The sequence below is a fragment of the Pyxicephalus adspersus genome, chromosome Z (genome assembly GCF_032062135.1).
Source record: "Pyxicephalus adspersus chromosome Z, UCB_Pads_2.0, whole genome shotgun sequence".
NCBI lineage: Eukaryota > Metazoa > Chordata > Amphibia > Anura > Pyxicephalidae > Pyxicephalus > Pyxicephalus adspersus.
Window position 1 is genome coordinate 42,781,435 of NC_092871.1, and position 2,113 is coordinate 42,783,547.

Here is a 2,113-nt window from a genome sequence, read left to right on the forward strand (position 1 = left end):
TAAGAAAAAACAGAGAATCCCCAGTTGTTGTATATATTACTGGCTAAATGTTGTTTGGTGTCATTCTGGAGTGGTGACTTTGTCTTGGTATTACTACCATAAGCCACTACAAACACAGTATTATGTGAAACAATAAAATATTATAATATGAAAGTTCAAGTCCTCAAATAAAAAACATGAAAATAAAGGGTCTGTTTATAAACCAGTGACTCTGACATTCAGAAAAAAACACTGGTGGAAAGTCAATGAAACACATGGACCTAGAATATTGTACACAAGGGATTTTTTTCAGTGTATGTCAGATTCACTGCTTTATAAATAGACCCCATAGGTGTGTTCCACTTGACAAAAAACCCCTAATTGGATATTAGTAGGTGTAGCCCTGTTATGGGGGGGGACATGTAAATGACCCTCACAAACCAGGCTATGGTGCTAACCTGTAGATAACAGAGAGGATCTTGGGCCTTCGCTATATGGAAGAGTGAGAATACTAATAAAGTTGGCAGTGCCTTCACCCAGGACAGGGTCTCTATTAGCAGAAGGGCTCCCTTCCTGGGACATTAACCAGAAATAATAACAGTAATAAAGGAACCACTACACCCAGCATACATTAACCATTGCAGCTAAATGAACACACAGGTTGAAGTATTTGTAAACTTTATATGTCAAAACAGTAATACCAATATTTGCAATCCATAAACATCAATGAGTACACAAATCAAGCACAGAGCAGAGTCCTGAGGAGAATTGTGCACAGATATACCCGGGTATATATACAGTCTATACCCACAAATACCTCCAGTTATGATTAGTGTCAGGATGAGTTGCAGAAGCCTCTGGAGTTGATGATAACAAAGATGGCCAGATGAGATGATCCTGAAAACAGCAGCAAGGAAATCCTCCGACAATTGGGCTGTGTATGCTGTGATCCTGGATTGCAGGGATGCAGGCAAAGTCTCTGGAGTACAGGGACAATCTATATGCACTACTTAGACCCTAGCAATCACACTAATCTGCCAATGCAACCGGACCTCTGCTACCTATGTGCCATCGGATGCCTAACCTATACTAGGTGTAACTAGACAGAGGGTGCAGATCAGCAAAGATAACTGAAAGGGCAGAGCCAATATATATTTGGGTATGTAGCTGATACACTGGCAGTAGGGATTTCCCAAAGTGATCCCTGATAACAGACATCACATCTACCCCATTATTACAGAGGGTAATAGAATAATACTGCACTACACACAGACAAAACACTCAGTGTGTTCTGGAAGGGATGCAGGTACCTACCCTGGCTGAGCACATGTTCTCATCTCAGCCCCTGTACTTCCTGCATTTCTCTATATCCTGGTGGGGTTTCTAAGGCCACTATCAGGGTCAGGAAACACTTCAACAACTTTATTTGCAATTTACAAAGTTACAACTCAGCAAGCAGGTAGAAAAAAGGCAGTCGCCTACATAGGGTAGGTGGATGAGACAATAATAATTTCCAATTTAAATAATTCTACACTTTACCCAAAATTAGGAATTGTTACGTCTGGTCTTTCATTATTTTATACAATTACTATGATAAATCATTAAAGTAATATGTTGACAGTTTATTAATTCATTTTATTATTTATTTATATTATTATTAAATGTATAAAAATGGATTAACAATAATTTTAAAGCTTATTGGAAACTATGCAAAAGGATTTACAAAATGGTGTAAAAATATTTTACCGCCACGAGATGTCGCTAAACCTGACTAAAGACGCATGCGCCGCCTTTAGGAGAGAATCGAATACCTATCAGGAAGGCCATAGCAGCCGATTGTTGATCTCACAGATCAGGATGCAGACTGGTTGCGGAATGGCTCTGTCTGGGGGTCTGAGGTGCTGCCAGCGAGTGTTGTCATGGGTGCCCGTAGTCATCATTGTCCTGGTCGTGCTGTGGTCGTACTACGCTTATGTGTGTGAGCTGTGTCTAGGTGAGCAGAGAATGTCTATAGGAATGCTTTCCCCAGGCACAGATAACAATGTATATTGGAGGAAGTGACATTACCGCCTTCATTCCATGTCAGGTGTTGTGATTTGGGGCAGAGTATGTGATGGGTAATGTATTTTATAGC

General features: G+C 40.3%; 1 protein-coding gene across 3 annotated transcripts in view; it reads left to right on the plus strand.

Annotated features, from left to right (window-relative positions):
• The first annotated feature begins 1,791 nt into the window (after nucleotides 1–1,791).
• Nucleotides 1,792–2,113, plus strand: part of LOC140344615 (palmitoyltransferase ZDHHC15-like) — a 29,623-nt gene continuing 29,301 nt past the window's right edge. For 2 of the 3 annotated variants that reach the window (XM_072431905.1, XM_072431906.1), the window contains exon 1: nucleotides 1,792–1,972. In XM_072431905.1, coding sequence (XP_072288006.1) covers nucleotides 1,837–1,972 — 136 coding nt within the window. In that variant the 5' untranslated portion in view covers nucleotides 1,792–1,836. The remainder of the gene's footprint in view (nucleotides 1,973–2,113) is intronic. The other variant, XM_072431904.1, reaches the window with a different exon arrangement.